At 37.3% G+C, this 19192-nt stretch overlaps 2 protein-coding genes, 1 long non-coding RNA gene and 2 pseudogenes across 6 annotated transcripts; 4 read left to right on the top strand and 1 right to left on the bottom strand.

The window, feature by feature from the left end:
- Positions 1 to 2012, top strand: LOC147935112 (uncharacterized; annotated as a pseudogene).
- Positions 2013 to 7233: 5221 nt separating this feature from the next.
- On the top strand, positions 7234 to 9638 carry LOC104722507 (adenylate kinase 2, chloroplastic). 2 transcript variants are annotated; one of them, XM_087474556.1, is made up of 6 exons: positions 7234 to 7614; positions 7722 to 7817; positions 8230 to 8493; positions 8807 to 8953; positions 9080 to 9154; positions 9258 to 9638. In XM_087474556.1, the coding sequence occupies exons 1-6, from the start codon at positions 7438 to 7440 to the stop codon at positions 9360 to 9362; spliced, it is 864 nt and encodes a 287-aa protein (XP_087330682.1). In that variant the 5' UTR covers positions 7234 to 7437; the 3' UTR covers positions 9363 to 9638. The 2 variants fall into 2 exon arrangements, with proteins under 2 accessions (XP_087330682.1, XP_087330683.1); XM_087474557.1 differs by having other exon boundaries at positions 7347 to 7614; positions 7713 to 7817.
- Positions 9639 to 10102: 464 nt separating this feature from the next.
- Positions 10103 to 12825, top strand: LOC147935111 (uncharacterized). Its single transcript, XM_087474555.1, has 4 exons — positions 10103 to 11276; positions 11488 to 12001; positions 12083 to 12304; positions 12390 to 12825. The coding sequence occupies exons 1-4, from the start codon at positions 10606 to 10608 to the stop codon at positions 12720 to 12722; spliced, it is 1740 nt and encodes a 579-aa protein (XP_087330681.1). The 5' UTR covers positions 10103 to 10605; the 3' UTR covers positions 12723 to 12825.
- Positions 12826 to 12848: 23 nt separating this feature from the next.
- LOC104728674 (serine/threonine-protein kinase-like protein CCR4 pseudogene) lies at positions 12849 to 15267 on the bottom strand (annotated as a pseudogene). The gene has a single exon (XR_015572089.1). The product of XR_015572089.1 is annotated as a serine/threonine-protein kinase-like protein CCR4 pseudogene (transcript).
- A 1686-nt stretch (positions 15268 to 16953) lies between these two features.
- Positions 16954 to 18512, top strand: LOC104725273 (uncharacterized). Of its 2 annotated transcripts, XR_015572740.1 has the most exons (3): positions 16954 to 17266; positions 17584 to 17612; positions 18149 to 18512. It is a non-coding gene; the product is annotated as an uncharacterized LOC104725273 (long non-coding RNA). The 2 variants fall into 2 exon arrangements; XR_015572739.1 differs by lacking the exons at positions 16954 to 17266; positions 17584 to 17612 and adding an exon at positions 17714 to 17925 and having other exon boundaries at positions 18149 to 18419.
- The last annotated feature ends 680 nt before the right edge of the window (positions 18513 to 19192 follow it).

Below are 19192 nucleotides of genomic sequence, written 5' to 3'. Positions count from 1 at the left end.
ATAGTTATCATGTCAAACATGGCAAAGTTTGAAATCGCTGCCCTTGATATCTCTGGAAATAATTATATGACATGAGCATTAGATGCAAAAATGTATCTAAAAGGAAATGGGCTTCTTAAAACCCTTGATCCATCGAAAAATTGGTTAGAAGAGGAAAAAGCAAAAACCATGATGTTTTTGCGTCACCATCTCCATGATAGTTTAAAAAATGAATACATCACGAGAGAAAATCCCGCAGATCTTTGGATCTCTCTCAAAGATAGGTTTGATCACCAAAAATATGTGATCTTACCAAAAGCCAAACATGAATGGTTAAATCTGCGGTTCCATGATTACAAAATTGTAGGTGAATATAATTCTGCTATGTTTGGAATCACTTCCAGGATGATTCTCTGCGGAGAGAATGTTTCCGATTATGATATTATCGAGAAAACATTTCAGACTTTTTATCCTTCAAATGTAATCCTGCAGCAACAATATCGAGAAAGAAGATATACTCGATATTCTGAATTAATGCAAGTTCTTCTTGTTGCTGAACAAAATAATGAACTCGTGATGATGAATCATCAAACTCGTCCAACTGGATCAGCTCCACTTTCAGAAGTGAATGTTGCTACACCTAGCTACAATAATTGGCAAGGATGAGGACGTGGACGCGGTCGAGGCCATGGTCGCGATCGTGGAGGACGTCGTGGACGAGGTCGTGGAAGAGGAAAAGGAAGGGGTTTCTGATGTGACCCCGGACTACGGACGTGAACCACAGACGTACGGACGGAGCAAACCCAGCGGAGCGATTCGGAAGTACGACTCGGTTGGGCCGTGAACGAATGGGATCGGCAGATGGGGCGGCGTACGGAAGGAAACAACACCAAAGAACGATAAGATCGGACGGAGAGAGATTCACGAGGAGATGCTTGACTCGTTTGGCTCTCGGATAGATGGGGATAGAGGTGGGGCAAAGTAGCGACACACGAGGGATGACTCTCCTTGTGATACGGCCAAGCTAGAAGATTACGAACCTGGTTTGTGTAACTTCTAGGGTTTCGTTTCAATCTCTGAAAACGAGAGGAAAGAGATAACTTTGTTCTTTTATTATTGATAGTCCCCCTTAACATGATAAGGTCTAGGCCCTTTATATAGGGTGGCTTACATAAGGGGACTCTCAAAACCCTAAACATGTGGGTAAAACTAAAACGCAGCGTCCAGGAAATAGTTTTAAAAGACAACGGTCATAAGCGAAATTAAACTAAGGATAGAATGGACACATGGCCGAAGTGGTCCTTGGCCATGGCCATGCACTAGGGATCATAGCCTCATTAAAACCCCCTTGTTAAACCCATTGGGAAAAACCCAAGGTGGGAAAAAGAGTACTACTTCCCTTAATGACATGGAGGTCTTCACCCTTGGGTGATGGTGAAGCCCGTTAGAAGAGCCTTGGTCGGCTGTCCATCGGGTCCGTGATCGAGTGCCTCTTGTTCTTGAACGAAATCTTGGACAAAGATGAGGCACTTCTTCCTTGCGGTCCTTTCTGCGGTCCGGCTCCTTGTTGTAGCTCCGGGCATCAGGTTCGGTGCTTGGGTTGAGGGCCGTCTAGTTCCGGACGCAGTCGCGTCCTTGGTTCCTTGCGCGCTTCGGTCCTCATCCGTGTCCGTATGCTTGTCATCGTCCCGTGTTCCATCAGTTTCTCTCCTAATAACTTCAATGCAAGAAAACCATACAAAAATCTACAAATAAATGATGTTGGTCGCGTTTTGAAGAAACAAGATGAGAGTACTTGTTATAGATGCGGCATGAAAGGTCATTGGTTCCAAACCTGTCGTATACCAAAACATTTGGCCGATCTGTATCAAGTATCTCAAAAGGCAAAAGAAAGGGATGTGGAGACCAACCTCATCTCTGATGAAGCTGGACCTTCCTTCCATGGCCTAAATGATGAAACCCATCTAGATATCGCAGATTTTCTCGTTGACCATGAAAACGGGAAATCATGCAAAAAAATCAATATGACATGATATGCTTGTAATAGTTTTATATGTACTTTATGGTTTTCATAAAAGTCTTTTTGAATAATGGTTTTCTTATAATACATATAACAAACCTTTGTAAGATTTTTTGTTATTTTATCAATGGATATTTTTATAAATGATTTATCTCAGAAAATGTCAAATTTTGAGATTGAGGATGGAGATATGTGTCTAGCAGACAGTGCTACAACCCACTCAATACGTAAAGATAAAAAATATTTCTCCTCTCTGAAAATAAAAGACTCCGCCGGAAGCGTGAGCACTATATGTGGAAATGCAAAGATCATTATGGGCTTTGGGAAAGCCAATTTCTCAATGCCAAGGGGAACAAAATTTGAAATCGATGCATTATATTCCCCTAAGTCTCATAGAAACTTGATAAGTTTCAGAGATATCCGAAGAAATAGATATCATATAGAGACTCTGAATAAAAATGGCATTGAATATCTTTGCATCACATCTGAGAGGAAACACATATTGGAAGAATTGCCAATGTGATCCTCTGGTTTATATTGCACAAAAATAAATATGATTGCATCTTATGTTACAGTAAACTCTAAGCTTACTAGTACATTTCAGATTTGGCATGAAAGACTTGGACATCTTGGTTCAGTCATGATGCGGAAAATTGTGCAAAATTCAAATGGTCATCCATTGAAAAACCAAAAGATTTTTTGATCTGGTGAGTTTTCATGTAAAGCATGTTCTCAAGGAAAACTCATAATTCGGCCATCGCCAACCAAAGTTGGGAATGAATCACCAATGTTCTTAGAGAGAGTACATGGTGATATATGTAGACCTATCCACCCTTCATGTGGGCCATTTCGTTACTTCATGGTAATGATTGACGCATCTAGTAGATGGTCACATGTGTGTCTATTGACAACAAGAAATACGACTTTCGTAAAATTCATTGCCCAAATAATCAGGTTCAAAGCTCAATTCTCTGATAATGTCATAAAGAAAGTTAGACTTGATAACTCTGGTGAATTTACTTCACAATTTTTTAATGACTATTGTATGTCAATAGGAATCGATGTTGAGCATCCGGTTCCTCATACTCATGCACAAAATGGCATGGCTGAATCTTTGATTAAACGGCTGCAACTCATTGCTAGACTGTTAATATTGAGAACAAAGCTCCCGATTTCTATATGGGATCATGCTATACTGCATGCTGCAGCATTGGTCCAAATACGACCAAGCGCATATAATAAACATTCCTCTTTACAACTAACATCTGGTCAAGAGCCAAATGTATCTCATCTCCGTATTTTTGGTTGTGCGGTTTATGTTCCTATTGCCCCACCGCAAAGAACAAAAATGGGACCTCAATGGAGATTGGGTATATACATCGGTTATGCATCACCGAGTATAATTCGGTATTTTGAACCGCAAACTGGTGATATGTTTACAGCACGTTTTGCTGATTGTCATTTTAATGAAGATGAATTTCCAGCGTTAGGGAGATGAATTAAACAAGTTCTGAAAGATATTACATGGTCTACACCATCTTTGATATATCTTGACCTCCCTATAAATCAACGTGAGCTGGAAGTTCAGAAAATTGTACATTTACAAAATTTGGCAAATCAGTTATCTGATGCGTTCATAGATACAAAAAGGGTGACGAAGTCATATATTCCTGTTGCAAATGCACCATCAAGAGTTGAAATTCCTAGAGAGGAATTCGATGGAAACAAAGCCAATGAACCTAAGGTTCAACTAAAACGGGGGAGGCCAATCGGCTCTAAAAATAAAAATCCCAAAAAAAAAAGGAAAATGGGAGATGAAAATGAAAAGGTTCAAGAAGAACCAAATAAAGAGAAAACTCCTCGGGACGATACAGAAAAATATGAGATTACTATAAACTATACCCAAGATAGAATTTTATGGGATAGAGATGAAATCAATGATGATAATGGAATATTCTCTTTTTCTGTATCTAAAGAGTTCGATCATTAAAAAGATGATCTAGATCCAAGGTCAGTATCATAATGCCAGCATAGGCCTGATTGGGAGAAATGGAAAAATGCTATGCAAATTGAGTTACTCTCCCTCAATAAAAGAAATGTCTTTGGACCTCTTGTCACTACATCTATAGAAGTAAAGCCTGTTGAATGCAAGTGGGTTTTCGTGCGAAAAAGAAATGAGAAAGATGAAATCACACGATATAAAGCCCGACTTGTTGCACAAGGTTTTTCTCAAAGACCTGGAGTTGATTATGAGGAAACATACTCTTCGGTCATGGATGCAATTACATTCAGGTACTTAATGAGCCTTACGACTTCTAATAATTTAGAAATGTACCTTATGGATGTTGTGACAACATATTTATATGGATCAATGGATAATGATATATATATATATATATGAAAATCCCAAAAGGATTTAAGATTCCTGAGGCATTAGGCTCAAAGTCTAATGAAATTTGTGCGATCAAATTACAGCAATCACTTTACGGATTAAAACAATCCGGGCGCATGTGGTATAATCGCTTAAGCGAATACCTATTGAACAAAGGGTATGTTAATAATGAAATATGCCCTTGCGTTTTTATAAAGAAATCTCCATCGGGATTTGTGATTATTGCTGTATACGTTGATGATCTAAATATAATTGGAACTCGAAAGGAGATTGATAATGCAAGAACTCATATGAAAGAAGAGTTCAAAATGAAAGATTTTGGAAAGACAAAATTTTGTCTCGGGCTCCAAATAGAGCATCTCCAAGATGGAATATTTGTGCATCAATCAAATTATACAAAAAGAATCCTCAAGCGCTTTTATATGGATAAAGCGAATCCTTTGAGTACTCCAATGGTCAATAGATCTCTGAATGTTGATAGTGATCCATTCAGACCTTCTGAAGATAACGAAAACATACTTGGTCCTGAAGTATCTTATATGAGTGCTATCGCTGGACTCATGTATCTTGCAAATTGCACAAGACCGGATATTGCATTCGCTACTAATCTACTTGCAAGACACAACTCATCCCCTACACGTAGGCATTGGAATGGGATAAAACATATATTTCGTTATCTTCAAGGTACAATTGACATGGGATTATTGTATCCTAGAAATTGTGCATTCGGTCTAGTTTGTTTTGCAGATGCAGGATATTTATCGGATCCGCATAAATCTCGTTCTCAAACTGGATACGTTTTCACAATTGGAGGAACTGCAATCTCGTGGCGTTCACAAAAACAGACATTGGTCGCCACTTCCTCAAATTATACAGAAATAATTGCGCTTCATGAAACATCCAGAGAATGTGTATGGCTCATATCAATAACAAACCACATACAAGAATCGAGGGGAATAGTCATCAATAAAGAACCAACAACATTATTCGAATACAATGCTGCATGCGTCGCCCAAATCAAAGAAGGTTATATCAAGAGCGACAAAACTAAGCATATACCCCCAAGATTTTTCTCTTACACTCAAGAGCTCGAGAAAAAGAAGGAAGTTGATGTCCAACATATCTGCTCAATCGATAACGCAGCAGACCTATATACTAAGGCACTTCCTACTTCAACATTCAGAAAACATATTCATAGTATTGGAATGCGTCATCTACGAGATCTATAATGAAAAGATTAACATAATATTTTCCAGGGGGAGATTACATTATTGTACTCTTTTTCCCTTATCATGGTTTTTATCCCAATGGGTTTTTCCATGATAAAGTTTTTAACGAGGCAGTACGTAATCATGGATAATCAAGGGAGAGTGTTAAAAACTGGATAATGATTATCCATTTACACTTATCCAATTGTTATATATATCCATTAGTGATAGTTATCACTTAATCCTTTGCTTCCTCCCCAAGTAGTTACCACATATATATATATGTTAGTTTGGCTCATTGTAACATAACACAACAACAAAAAAGCAATAAAGCTATTTCATTCCCTCGTCTCCTCTCATTGCTATATAACTAGGTTCGGACCCGCACGTACGTGCGGAGTTATTTTTACATAATTTTTAAAAAAATATAATTATCAAGCGATCAAACCGTCTAATATGTCTGATTGCAATGGTTAAATTTTTTTTTACCCGAAAAAACTTCATTCCTCGTAATTCATATGAGTAAATAGAATGTCCTCATATATTCTGCTTGAACTCTTGTTCCCAAAATTCTCGTCCCGTATTTTGTCATACATGAATATACCCACACAAAATTCTCATAACCTAATTACTATGGAACTAATTTGAACGATTTCCTAAAATATAATAAATATGTTGTTTAATCTTTTTTTTCTTCTTAATATGTAAATTGGGTCTGTTTGACAGCATGAATATTTGATATGATTTTTTTTTAACCATTAAGTGTATTCCCCACTTAATAGTATAGATTTCCTTCAATTATTGAATGAAATATTCCTTAGTTATACTAATGACAATTTAATGTAAATAATATAGTAAGAGAAGGGAAAATAATAAAATAGGATATAAAGCGTGAGTATTTTATATAGAAGATACCATAAGGTATTTTATTAAGGAGAATTCTATTAATTTGGATATTATTAGTTTTTTTAAGTAATATATGTGTCTGTGATTGATGGAGAAATAAAATTACAAAATTGTTTCGTGAGGGAGAAGACTATAATTTGTCATTAGATCTCTTATATAATTGGTCTTAGTTATGGTATTATATCACTGGATTTTATAAATTTTAATTGGTCATTATATCCCTATATATCTCAGCTATTGGTATAATATTATTACTTATTTTCATTTTTCTTGGACTGGATTTTCTAAATTTTAAGATTTCTGTAAAAACACTATAACTACATATTTATATATAATGTTTACCTACATAGTTATTCAAATTAAAGTATATATTCATGTCATTTTAATTAGTGATCATATGTTTTTTGGGGCAAATATAATTATTGTTTTTAGCAAAAGAATAAACATTGAGCCAGTTTCAAATGATTTTTTATTCTTTCATCATTAGAGCTTTATAAAATTATTAGAAAGGTAACATTATTTATATTTCTGAAGATATAATTTTAAATATATATATTTACATCTCATAATATAGTTATATTATTATATTACAATACATAATAAAATTAATTTAATTTTAAAAATATGTAGAGAATAATATTTATTAATTTTTGAATAATATTTACCAATTTTAGAATTTATAAAAGCAAAATATTATATATATAGATAAATTGAATAACAGTGGCAGTTGACAAAAATATATATATATAATTTTCTCCCGACTACACGTCAGTTTTTTCTTGGTAATGCGGGAATAATAGTTTTTCCAACAAAAACCAATTAAAGTAAAATGAGTCCATTTAGGTTTGGGCCTCCACTAATAATCTGAACTACAAGTTCTCTCTGGTCCCTCCTCTATAGTCACCACTACCACAAAGCTCGTAGAGAGAGAGATGACGGGCTGTGTGCATTGTATTTCTCCGCCGCCGGTGACCTTGTACACGCCGCCTCGTACCTCTCCTTCATCAGCTTCACGGTCATCCTTCTCTTTTTCCGGCGATGCCGTCCACTCTCTTTACCGTGTCCGACGTGTTACCAGATCTCCGTCGATTATGTCCCCCAAATTTCAGGTGGATGGTTGTTATGAGCTTGAATTTTTGAATGCGTTGGGTTTCATCATCCGCGAGCTTTTAATTATGGATTGTTTTTTTTTTTTTGTGTGTGGAAGGAAATATAGATTGTGGCGGCTGAGAAAGCGAAGCCTCTGAAAATTATGATATCAGGAGCTCCTGCTTCTGGTAAAGGTACACAATGCGAGCTGATTACTCAAAAAGTAAGCTTTTTATTTTTTATTTATTTTTGGATACTAATCCAATTCATTTTATGATCGATTTTGTCAATGAATCTAAATTTAGGCCAACCATAGCATTGCATGAGTTGATTTAGGGCTTTCTCTAGTCATGATTTCAAGCATTAAACTAGTTCTTGGATGTTGAGTGCGATTTAGTAATAATCTTTTATTAAGAGGTTAACATGATACAAGCTTCAGTTAATGTGTCTGGTGTTAAGTGGAGACTAGAAGTTTAGCCACTTTGCTACTCATTTGTACTTTTAGGTTCTGTTTCCATGGAAGACTTCATGCTTTTTAGGTTACCCTTTTATTACTACTTCTCTTTGGTGGGTGCATGAGATACTCTCATGAAACAGAAGCAGATTGACATTTTCTTCTTTTTCTCGGTATGCAGTATGGTTTGGTGCATATCTCTGCTGGAGATTTGCTGAGGGCTGAAATCGCTTCTGGAAGTGAAAATGGAAGACGGGCTAAAGAATTTATGGAGAAAGGACAACTGGTCCCTGATGAAATAGTTGTAATGATGGTAAAAGATCGTTTGTCGCAGAAAGATTCAGAGCAGAATGGATGGCTTTTGGATGGATATCCTAGGAGCTCATCACAGGGAAAAGCTCTTAAGGGGTTTGGATTCCAGCCTGATCTTTTCATTGTCCTGGAAGTAAGCACTCTTCTTTTTCTAATGTTCATTATCTCTCATCTCTGGGCTTCTTCGTCTACAACTTACTAGATTTAGCAATACATCTAAGTTCAACGTGATGGGTTAACTTTTACTTCTTTGGACCAGAGATTCTGTAACAGATTGCTGAAAAGTTTTATTCTGGTAAATTCAGACAACTGATAATGTAGGTCCGTTAGCTATTTATCTTTTGTGTGAGATGTTTTAATTAGATTCAGTCACATTGCCTTTTACTCTTTATCCTATGAATGGGTATGGACTCATTTGATTTACACCTACTCTGCTTTGGGAACAGGTTCCTGAAGATATTCTAATTGAAAGAGTTGTTGGCCGTCGGTTGGATCCTGTCACGGGAAAGATCTACCACATGAAGTATTCTCCTCCAGAGACTGAAGAGATTGCTGCTAGACTCACCCAACGGTTTGATGATACTGAAGAGAAGGCAAGTCTATACTTCTTTTATAGTTCTGTGTCTCTTGATAGTTTACCCATGCAGTCATTATTTCTCACTCATGAAGCTCTCTCTTAGTCCAATTATGTCTCTGATATTCTTTTTCTTCCGCTGTAGGCAAAACTGCGGCTAAAGACTCATAACCAAAATGTGACAGATGTGCTTTCTATGTACGACGATATAACTATTAAGGCATGAGATCTCTCATTCACACCTTTTACATTTCGGTTTTGCTATATCTTCTCTAATGAGTTTCGTAAAGCAAAATGGCACCTCATTTATTATTATCATCCAGATTGAGGGAAACCGTTCAAAAGACGAAGTGTTTGCCCAGATCGACACTGCTCTGTCTGAATTGCTTCAACAGAGAAACACCGCTCCAAGTTCACTATTAAGTTGAATCATTCTTGGTACAAACCTGAGGAAGTGTTTGCCCGTATCGATACTGCTCCGTCTCAATTGCTTCAACAGATGAACACTTCTCCATGTTCACTCTGAAGTTGAATCATTCTTGGCAAGACCTAACCACCGGTAAATATACCCTATTACATTCATCAATTCGCTTGATAACACTTGTATTGCAATAACACTCTTTTTGTTGTTAGTAAGACAATGTATGTCTACCTCAAACCTCAGAAATATGCCACCTTCATATAATCTGTAGATTTACTGAAAAGAACCCACTGTGTTGTCTTGTTACAAATTACAACCATAAAGAATAGAACTGGTGTACTAAGTGAGTTTTAGGACTTTGAAAATTTCTTATGTTTTTTCGTATCAGTCAAATTTTGACCGCTGGCGTCTAAATTCAACTCGACAATGGTAAACCAATGCAGCAACTCTTTTTCCTACCATCTAAATAATATTAGAGAAGACTTTAGACTTTTCTCATGGAGTTTAATATACGCTGATAAGCTTTACACTGCGTGGCTTCAAACCGTTGACTTGTAATATTATGTAATGCGTACAAACAGAAGCAGCGAAATTTCAATGGCTTTAGCTTTGAGCTTTTCACATCAAGCTGAAAAAGAAATTGGATTGTGCCAAGGTTTGTTATTTTCGTCAATTAAAATATTAAAATTACCGAATGTACCATTTAATTTGGCTAGTAAGTGTTTGATCGAGATACGGTCTCCGTAGGAGCGGCCAAACCTCGCTCTAGTTTGCGTGCTACCTCCGCCATTAACGGCCTTTTCCGACCACAAGGCATGAGACAATCTGCCGCCAAGTATCCGAGATGAGCCACTGACTCAATTTCGTATGGGGCTGGGGGTGGAATCCTATGGTCAAGTACCCTATCACTTTAGCTACTGAATGGCTACTAAAATAAATCAGTCGCCTAGTAGACGCTAATTGGAGACTGATGCATATTGTCGTCGTGTAGTCGCCAATTTGCGACTAATTTGGAGACCAGTTTGACAGTCGCTAAAAGATTGCGACTAAAGAGCTACTATTTAGCGACTGCTTTACTAAATTTGGGTCGTAACAAAACACGAAAACCCATTATTTTTCGTTTTCTTCCCCAAACAAACCCTAATCTAACATTTCTTTTCTCATTTCTTCTTATTCTTCTTCTTCGAGACGTCGAAACCTCAAAACCCTAGATCTAAATTCCTCTCACTCGACGAAACCGTAAACCCTTGATGGCTGGAGTAAAGAAAAGAGGCGGAGGACGAAGAAACCCCTCTAATCGAACCTCTGGAACCTCACAAACGGCAAATCACAGACCCGCCAATCTTCCTCCCCAGTATACCTTCACGCCGGCGAACCATCGAGTTCTAGAGACTGATTCTCAGGGAACTCCTGTCCCAAACCTCCAGCCTCCAGCGAGACCTACACCTTCTTACCGAGACTATCCACCTCCAACAAATCTGTTCCAGCACTCGAGGAGCTTTCCCGGAACATCCCCTTCCGGCGAAGATCCAACCATGCGTCCTTTTCCTCAACCTCTCGCCTCGGCGACGAATCCACCAGAATTCTCGAGTCAACTTCGAGAGTCTCCTCAACCGTCAGTCACGAATCATCATCGACAGTCTCCTCAAGTCTCGAATCTACCACGAGAGTCTCCTCTACCTCGACAGTCTCATCGACCACTCTCTTCTCAACCTGGTCAACCTCGAGCAGCTTCTGCATCGCTTCACAGTTCTCAAGCGCAAAACTCACATGAGGAAGAATCTGATTCGGAGGATGACGGTGCAAGGGAATCAAATCTCCCAGCTGATGTACTCGCTTCTTTACATGACATGCTTGTCCAACCAGGCCGTGAGAAGTATACCACTGTCCTCTCTCCCTCATTAGAGCGTGGAACCACTTGGTAAGAATTTGGATTAGAATTTTGTATTTTGGATTAGAATTTGATTGTGTTTGTTTGTTTGGATTAGAATTTGATTGTGTTTGTTTGTTTGTGATTAGAATTTTTAGAATTTTGGATTGTTTGTGTTTGTTTGTGATTAGAATTTTACTTGGATTGATCGATTTGTTTGTGTTTGATTGGAATTTGACTACTGATTTGTTTGTGTTTGAAGGTTTGGTAAAGACAAGTCATCACTTACCCGAAAGATTACAAAAGTGTTTACAAACAAGTTTGATGGTCCATATTACAGTTGGGGTTGTGTTCCGAATGCAAGAAGAGAAGGTTACTTCTTTGAATTCGCGGTAAACTTCTACTCCTTTCAATTTGATTTCTGTATTTATAGCTTTTTTTCTTGGTTTTTTTTAATCACTAACACTAGTCTTCTTATGTACAAAACACACACCTGGGATCCCTCTCTAACCGGTGTGGTTGAAGCAAAGTTCTATAGCATTTGTCAAAACCGTATGAAAGACATGGTTTCCAAGGCAGCAGCTCAGCGAGAGGAAGGGAAACCGAGGTGGATTGAGAGAACTCTTTGGAAAGAAATGTGTGACTATTGGAACACAGAAGAAGCCATGGAAAAGAGTGCAACCACTTCAGCAGCTCGAATGTCTGACTGTAATGGTCTTGGCCCTCACAAGCATGTATCAGGACCGAAGTCTTACTTACAAATCAAACAAGAGATGGTGAGTTACATCATAACCTTTTCATTGTTTAATTAATTGACATCAAATGGTTCCTAACCTTTTCATTGTCTAACATTCCAGGAAGTAGAATTGGGAAGACCGCCAACTATTCCTGAAGTTTTTCTCAGGACTCATACCAAAAAAGATGGTACTTTTGTGGATAAGAAAGCGCAAGCAGTTCATGAGGCATATAAGAAAAGAAGGGAAGCTAAGTTGGCTGCTCAGGATAATGATGAGTCTTCAGATGGTACTTCACGTCGATCAGAGCTATCTCATGAGGAGGATGATGAGCTCTTTCTTCAGGTAATTTGCTTCTTTCTAATAAGCTATTAAGTTTTTCATTGTTAAGTAATTATAATAACTTTTTCTCTCTGTTTTGTGTATGGAGTCTACTTACATAAATGATAGAGGAACATACTTTGGAGTTGGAAGCCTAGGAAGTTACATCAACGGGAAGCGGAAGTACCCTGGAAGCTCTTCTACTTTCACAACCCTGCAACAACAGCTTAAAGACGCTAATCGCAAGATAGAGGAACAAGCAGCTCTACAAGAAGAGCGTGACGCAAAGGCTTCACGGGTTGCAACTGAGGCTTTGCGGGTTGCATCTGAGCAACGAGCAGAGATCTCACGCTTGGTGAGCTTCCTCAAGACTAACCCAAACTATGTCGCCTTCCTTGAGTGTCAAACCAATGACCTAAACCCTGTTGATTTTCAAAGTTAGGTTCCCTCATGTAATATTTGCAGCACTCTTGGATATTTGGATGTTTTTTGGAACTTTTGCAACTTTTGTAAAAACATGGTACTTATGTATTTGTTTAATTTCATGTTTGTTATGTTTTAGTACATGTTTTCTTAATCAGTTTTGGTATTACAAAATCAAATAATGCATTTTTACTAGAATTTTTTAAAAACATGATAATTAAACAGTCGTAAAACAGTCACCAAAACGTAATCAAAACAGTACTCAAACAGTCGCAAATGTATAACCCTATCAGTCGCTAAAGCGTTGCAATTCAGTCGCAACTTTAGCGACTGTTTGGCGAGGGAAGAGCGACCCCAATTATCAGTCGCCAATTAGTAGCTCCATAGCGACTTTTTAGCGACTGATTTTTTTAGCGACGCACTGTTTAGCGACTACGTATGTCAGTCGCCAATCAGTCGTGACTAAGTAATTAACGACTGTATAGTGACCGTTTTTGCAGTCGGTAAATTCATGTTTTCTTGTAGTGTATGAACCTCGTCCATAAAAATGTAAGGTACAACGTATTCCACGACGTTTCTATAGTTTCCCTCTTCGTTTTTGTGTATGGCTTTGTAACCCGAGAGTAACTCCAGCATCACTACGCCAAAGCTGTAAACATCACTCTTGGTTGTGAGCTGTTGAAGTTTGTAGTACTCCGGGTCGATATAGCCCAACGTACCAGCAGCGTGTAAGGAGAGATGCCACTCATCATCTTCTTCGGTTGGACCCATTTGAGAAAGGCCGAAATATGATACTTTGGCTGTCCACATGGCGTCTAGCAGTATGTTCGATGACTTTATGATGGATGACTGGAGGCACAACAAACTCGTGGAGGTAATGTATCCCTCGCGCTGCGTCAAGCGCGATATTGAAGCGTGTTTGCCACGTAAGAGGGTCGAATCAAGGATGATGAAGGTGATCGGCGAGAGATCCATTCTCCATGTACTCATACACTAAAAACCTCTCTTCTGGGTCTTCGTAGAAACCCAGAAGTCAAACAAGATTTTTGTGATTTAGCCGCGACATAGACTATAGCTCGTTAACAAACGCTGAATCCTTGTCTGCTTGTCGGTTTCTCATCGTTGTCCCAGACAATGCAATGTTTGTGAGCTCAGCTCGTTTGATGGCCACATGACGTCCGTCTGACAAAACATTTTGGTAAACAAAGCCAAAGCTGCCTACCCCGAGCTGAAACCGGACAGAGAAACCATTTGTGGCTTGAGCCAGCTCGTCAATGGAGAACTCCGTGAGCTGGCTAGGGTTCCCTAAACTAGCTAGACTAGTCATCCTCTTCTCAAGCTTGGGTATGTCTATTTTCCTAGTATCATCAAGACGTCCAGAGTCATGGACACGACATCGGTAATGGCTTTTAGAGATCAAGAAACTGATGACTAGGAGCGAAGAAAACGTTCCAACGCATCCAACCGCAACAAACACAATGTTTCTTGTACTCCAGGTTTTGTTCTTAGAGTACTGTTGTGCCTGTGTAACGGGAAATACTCCATCCTTTCTCTTCAAATCGCAAATCATTAAATTGTTGCTACATAATGACTGTGATCCTGACAATGGACCATATGGGCATTCTTTTCTACACGGTCCTGGCATTACCACTTGACCTTGGAACGGAGCGAAAATACCCGATTCAAAATTCTCATTTCCCCAGCAATATAGAGTGTAGTTATTTGTGGCAACACCGCAAAAGATTGCCCCTTTGGCGTATATTGATGTGAAATGAATGTCTTTAAGCGTCTGTGGCAGATTGAAACGGTTATTATTGCTCCAACACACCACTGTTCCATTAGACCATCTAAGACCGCAGATACGGTTTTCCCCAATCGCGAGTGCTGAGAACTTTTCACATGGCGGAAACGGCGTTTGCCCCCAACACTCCACATCATTGTTAACTGTGATCGCACGCGCTTGTCTTGACCCAGCCGCTATCGCGATGTAGCGGTCACCACTCGGCACTTTGGCTATACTTATTTCTTGTTCACAACTGATCCTTCCAGGTAGCTGAAGTAGCCCACAGAAAAAATTATCACCCATGGCGATGGAATGGTAACCATCCGACCGTGGCAGATAGAACGGTTGCCAGCAACGGAGGCGCCTTGAGACTGTCTCAACTCCGCAAATGCGTGAATTCCCGGCTTCTAACTCTTCTAGCTCAGGACCTTGGTAGATTCTATTATGCGACATATTAGGTCCATTAACAGAGAATCACCAACAAATAAGTGTAGAAGTATTGGAATCCAACACTGATATCAACCCACACACAAACCCATTCCCAGATACTACTCTGGAAAACCTACGATTCCAGAGGTTACCAGATAAAGAGAATAGATTCGAGTTGTTTATAGGGAAACTAGAACATTGGAGATAAGATTGGTTAGTGAGAGCACATACAAGGGTCTGGTTGGAGATGTGAGAGATTGAGACAGTGGAAACGGAGAAGCAAGATACAAGGAGAAAGAGAGACACAACAAAGTAAAAGGAGAAATGAGAAATTGAGATACTAATAATTGCCTTTGATGAAGAGTTCTCATGGCGTGTGAATAATTTGGTTTATATTTGAAGATTTGCGTTTTTAACAAGGCAAATTAACGCGGTTAGAGGAGACCCCTCCCAAGAGACCAGAACTAAAGTCTTATTAACTTCATTCATAGTGATTTTTTTTTCTAATTTTTTTTTCATGGTCAACTCTTTTGAAACGTTCAACACTTGTTACTTTCAGTGGCATCGCATCTAAACTATATTTAACTTGGTTCAAACCCGCACATACGTGCGGGATTGATTTCAAAAACTAAATTTGCTATCAAGTTTACAATATATTATGTACGTGTTAGATTATGTTGTAAGCGCATTTTTTATGAATATTATTAACATTCATAACCCAAACTCGTCGATTTGTTTCTAATTCGATATAGAGAAAAAAATGATCTAATTGTTTTTATTATTATTAGTGGCACATTAAAAAAAATAGTAAGTAAAAGTTGATATGTTTAAAGTTTAAACCCATCTCTTTCCTTTCTGTGGACTATCAAACCGTCTCGTTTCAAACCGGAACTAACCAAAAACCCATCCCGAAGCGGAACTAACAGAAAACCTGTCCCAGACAGGAACTAACAAAAAATCCGTCCCGTCTCATCCCATGAACTATCAAACCAGAAAAAATCCGCCAAAAAGGTTAATTAAAACTTATCAAATCGAATGACCTAAATTGTCTAGCTGGACAAATCTTTTTCGTTAGGCATTTCTTGTAATGGTTTTGCAATTTGTCTTGTAATGGTTTTGCTATTTTTTACCCGTAAAAATCATGTCCTGCGAAACCCATAAGAGAAGTGTGTCCCACTCATCTTGTTTGATTTTGCAAAATCTATTAAAAAACAAATTATAATATAGAAATGATTTTAAGATTGTATAATATTGAATAGGCCTGGACATAAAAATCATATCTGAATACCCAACCCGCAACCCGACCTGAAAACGGGATTTGGATTGGGTATGGATTTACCTATAAAACCCTATTAGGTTCTATTTTCTAATACCCGTGAGTTCATGTTAGGATCAGATAATACTCGGTACCCCTTCGGGTTCCTATCATAACCCGAATATAAATATATTAAAAACTATTTATAATATTTAGCATTAGTATAATTCAACCACCCAAAACTTTAATTATAATTTTGAATATTTCAATTATTTTTTAAACTAAATATCAAAAATAATCAAAATATTTAAAATTATTTGTTAAATAAGTCAAAATTTAGCTAAATTTATTTAAATTTAATTAATTTTAAAGATATTTTTTGGATATCCAAACCCGATAGTACCCGAACCGAACCAAACTCATATATCAAAAAATACCCAATGAATTCTATTTTTCTAAATCCGTTTATCTGAACCCGATCGGGTAATACCCGAATCCGATCGGGTAATTTCCTAACCCAATCAGGTTACCCGAATGTCCATGCCTTTATAGAAATTAAACTATTTCATATTTATTATAAACTATTTCACATATATTATTACTATATATTAGATCATTTATAACTGAAAATCATTTCTGTAATTATATTACTATTGAGCTTTATATGGCTTGTTTTGTTTGATATGTGTAATAAAGTATTCTTAGTTTCTTACTATTGAGAAAGAAAAATAACAAAGTGTCGACAACTTGGTTTAAAAAAAAAAATACAATGTGGACGACTTCACCAAAAATTAGAAACTGAAATTTTTTAAAGGAAGTGGTGAAGATGCGATTCATCAGTCTTTATCTGTTAATCAATCTCCCAAGAGAACACCACGCTTGAAAAATATAAGAATTATTTGTAACCATTGATTTCAGATTCTAAGCTATTTATATTGTTACTGTTTGTTTGATTAGGTTACGGGATTTCTTTTATATTTATATTCTTGTTTGATAGATAGTTTTTTAGGTCCATGCATGGAATCAACAAAACAATGGATTCAAAGTCGGATCAAAGCTCATGATCCACACCCAAAGCAAGGCTCACGATTCGGCTGTACGAACTTTTCTTTCACCATCGTTAATTAGGTTTATCCCGTATCCAGAATTTCTAATGGCTTTGATACTATATCTGTTGAAGCAGAAAATAACATAATAGATATTTTAATGGAACAAAAAATATAGAGTTGAAAATCGAACCAAACTCTTTCGGTCACAAAGGTCCCAAGAGCATTTCACATTTTCTTGATTCAATCCCTGCTACATACATGTAATCACACAAAGTAAATAGGCATTATCTATGATGATTGATGCCAAACTATATAATTATGATTGACTCATACGAAGTAGCCATTTTTTTATTGTTTTTGCCAGAGACGGAGAGACTGTTTGCAAAGTTTGAGGTATTGTTCTTCTACCAGAGCTCCCTTTTATAGAAAAGTATTAAGGGTTTTGATAATAACGAATCTTTTTCATATTGGCAATTCCGGATTTAGTGATTGGCGTGTATGGTAATTGTTATCAATGATTGCGATGATTTGGAAGTTTGGAAGATTTTGTATCAATTAGAATAAGTTACTATAAATTAGGTAGAATATATTACTTGCAAATCGTTTTTTGGAAACATATCTTCGTGATAATATAAAATCAATTGAGATATCCGATCTAACAGATCAAAATTTTTTTTTAATCTTTAGAACTAATAATCCCAAGTGAGTGAAATCTCAATCTCTCTTCCCGTCCGTATTGACTTTGTCTCTCTCACACTCACTCCCTCATTATCTCTAAGATGTCAAATTCAGCTCACATTTCTTCGTTTTATGTGTGAAAATTTTCAGTTGCTGAAGGTTATTGGTTGAAGCAGGCATCAATGTTACCATACGCAGGTCTATCTTAAGATTTGATCCTCTGTAATTTTGGATTTTAAAGCTATTGGAAGCTGAGATTTTTTACTCGCGTTCCACTTTGGATAGAACCAGACCGGAGAACGCCGGCGTCGCAAGTTCATCGATCGGAGAACGCCGACCATCGTCTCCTCCACTGCTACCGCTGCTGAAGGGAAAAATATTTGGGGATTCGGTTTTTACTTTGAATTTGGTATGAATTAGGTTCTTATTCAATCAGCTCTGTTCATTGTATTTGATTGTCTCTCACATGTTTCAATCAGCTCAGTATTTGATGTGAAATCGAAACTTTTGACTTCTCATCTCTTTAGAAATTAGCTTGACCTTGTTGTTTTATGAGCTAACATCTGATTTTTAGTGTTGAGTGAAGCATGAAGCTTGATTCGTTGGTCTTTGGAATCATTAGTTCTTAGTTATATTTTTATGCATATGATTTTGCGTGATGTTTGTTTGGGGTTATGAGGCTTTGATTTGAGTCCGTCGATGAGTCATATAAGAATTTTTTGGTGCTGGATATTTTTTTTAGCTTGAAGAACCGGGTGAAGAAGATCTTGGATGAGATTGTTTACGGGTAGGGTCAAGTTTTAATGTTTGTCTGGTTTTAAAAAATTGGTTTCATATCAGATTTACGTCAGTTTTGTTAGGGTTTGGTTAATAAACCGCTTAAACCAAAAAAATTGGAGAAATAGCAATAGAACTATAAATTTGGGGAGACACAGGTTGAACACTTAAGTTGGTGGAAGATATAGAATGAGGTAAAAGTTCGGGTGGATCTGGTACGATACGATAGTTCCAAGGGAGAAATAGGACGTCTTTCCGCTAATATATCATTATATTTTGTAAAATTTATATAATAAACCCTTACCATTTTAATAAGTGAGATTCTCAAAAATAGCATCAAAATAATTTTTTTTTCCAACTTAGTACAACATCTCTAAAACTCCAAAAATAGCACAAATTAATCATTCAAAATTAAATCCTAAATTCAAAATACTAAACCATACCCCTCAAAATTATATCCTAAATGTGAAATTGACAACCCAAACCTAAAAAAAAAAATTTAAAAATTAATTTTAAAT

The sequence above is a fragment of the Camelina sativa genome, chromosome 11, assembly GCF_030686135.1.
Source record: "Camelina sativa cultivar CO46 ecotype springtype chromosome 11, ASM3068613v1".
Lineage (NCBI taxonomy): Eukaryota > Viridiplantae > Streptophyta > Magnoliopsida > Brassicales > Brassicaceae > Camelina > Camelina sativa.
The sequence above is the reverse complement of the archived record's forward strand: the minus strand, read 5'-3'. Positions and strand labels throughout refer to the sequence as shown.